Source organism: Aphanomyces invadans, assembly GCF_000520115.1.
Source record: "Aphanomyces invadans strain NJM9701 unplaced genomic scaffold supercont1.53, whole genome shotgun sequence".
Classification (NCBI taxonomy): domain Eukaryota; phylum Oomycota; class Saprolegniomycetes; order Saprolegniales; family Verrucalvaceae; genus Aphanomyces; species Aphanomyces invadans.
In genome coordinates this window covers 467138-469396 of record NW_008580198.1, presented here as the reverse complement: position 1 = coordinate 469396, position 2259 = coordinate 467138, and the positions used below count along the sequence as shown (strand labels likewise).

General features: G+C 46.6%; 1 protein-coding gene across 1 annotated transcript; it reads right to left on the bottom strand.

Annotated features, from left to right (window-relative positions):
• Positions 1–1407: 1407 nt before the first annotated feature.
• Positions 1408–2003, bottom strand: H310_13591 (hypothetical protein). The gene has a single exon (XM_008881144.1). It carries the CDS (start codon positions 1927–1929, stop codon positions 1501–1503), a length of 429 nt encoding a protein of 142 aa, XP_008879366.1. The 5' UTR covers positions 1930–2003; the 3' UTR covers positions 1408–1500.
• Positions 2004–2259: the final 256 nt, after the last annotated feature.

Here is a 2259-nt window from a genome sequence, read left to right as displayed (position 1 = left end):
GGCGTAAAAAGCTGTTCTAGTGATAGAATAGTTTCTTGAATGTCCATTCGTTTCCTGTTGCGTTTCAAGAGAGCGAAAGAGGAGGTGAGGGGATATTTTTTTTGGTTTCATACTTTTCACTTCCCCTCAGCCCATTTAGACAGTGGTTTTCGTCACTGCACATGGCGCCAACGCAAATAGACACTCCTCAACTTGCTACACAGCCCAATGGTCCATTCCGTTGCTCAATTCATGACTCTTTTGGCCCTGGCGAAGACGCGATCTGCCCGTCAAATGCTCGTAACACTATGTCTACAAATACATCGAGCCGCCGCTCACCGCCTCCGTTGTGTTTTCACTGGATGGATATCGTGCTCTGCTCGACTTTCGGCTTGACGTTCACGGCGTAATACGACTTCGCTTCCTGCTCGGCACCCCTGCAGTTATAATCACAAAAGCCACAACACACGAATCTGGCGGGACGAAGCTATGTGTGTCATGCTCAGTCGTCTCACGTTCCATCGCCGCATTTACGACATGGCTCGAATGTTTGGCAGATTACGTGGGCGTCACAGTGATACCTTATCATATATTATCCATGAAAACTACGATCGTACTGTAGGAAGTCACTCTTGTTTCTCAATGCGAAATTTCTCCGAGCTAACATGGACAATTTCTGCTCTGCTGTGAACAACCGAGGGTCTTGGTTGAAATGTGGTTTACATTCATCCATGGAACCAAAGTTCAAACACCACCTATATCGGCAACAGGTGATGGCATGAAATTGCAAAAGCAGTTGTACAGTAGACACAAACGAATACGTTGTTTCAATTATCAAGCAGTGTCTACACCTGACGGCATCTGCATACACTATTGGGGGACCAGTGGAGGGTCGACAACTTGGCTCTGCCGTGCTTGCTCGCAACGGTCTGTGGAGGGAGTTTGCAAGCAACCCCATGATATTCGACGCGAAGTTCATATATGGTGACCCTGCTTATGGAGTGACGAAGTACACTATCAGTGATTTAAGAGAAACTACTTGTCCGAAGGAAAGCAGCTATTCAACAAAGCTATGAGTTGCGTATGTCAATCAGTTGAGTGGTCAAAATCATAAAATTTGTGAGCCTACATTACATTCAAGAACTTGGCGAAACAATCCCAGTCGCAAAATTGTTTGTATCGCAATGCTGTTGACAAGTTGCCATTGCTGTCATTTCGAAGGAAAGAAACCATTTCGTACTTTGATATTGCACCGCCAACATTAGAAGAATATCTGGATACGGTAGAAGTAGAAACATTTTAGTAGAACCCATTTTGGAATCATTGTTCATCTTTGATTTACAACTTTTTCAATAACACTTCAAATACAGTAGTCATTGCACTTTGCATCATGTGCATTTGTTGCATCTGCATTTTGCGATCAGTTTTCGCTCGTCCATCTCATGTTCGTAACTTCACTATTGTTTGCCTCATTCGTGAGAGCAACCACCTTCAGTATTTTGCCTCCTCCACCGAGGTGTTTCACAGTCGACGTTGTCGATCTGTCGCTTGCCTGGTGACTTCACCGAACTTGCGCTTCAGCCTCCACAGCACGTTGATCAGCACTTGCACATCGCTCGTCTTCATCGTCTGCACTTTCATTTTGCTTGCAAGTTCGTCAAGCAGAATGGTCGTCTCGTTGACGTCTTCTACAACGCCGGATGCTCTCGCAGATGCGGCAGTCGAGTTGGCATGGTCACGCGTGAGAAGCGTAAAGCGTGCTTGAACCTTCTTGCCCTCAAAGTTGGGACGGTCAAATTCGTCGAGCGACGCAAGGTTCTTGTCAACGGAGTCTCTCACATCCATTATCGAGCCACAGAGAGCAAGAAAGGGTTGCTGGGAGCTCACTTGCGTCAGCAACATGACGTCTTTGTCCAGAGTGAACTGGCGACGCTTAACTGGCTTTGCCATGGCGAACCCGGAGCTGAGAGGATTTGCATCCTCTCCGACCTCGACGGGCGGGAGTTTCCGTCCGGGTTCTCACAGTGAAATTGAAACCAAGTGATGGGGAGCGGAAAAGGAGCTGAGAGAACTTTTAGAAACCATTCAAATGGGACTACTGAGGTATTAGCGGTACTCGAACCCGGGTCACGTGGATAACAGCCGGTGCTTGACCGCTTAAACAATAGACACTGTGGGCTAGTTGAATTGAATTTCGAATTTCATTAAGCTTCGATAAAGACAATGTTATAAGTATAAGTATGCTCGTCGAACTGCGACGACCCCTGGCCACATAGAATT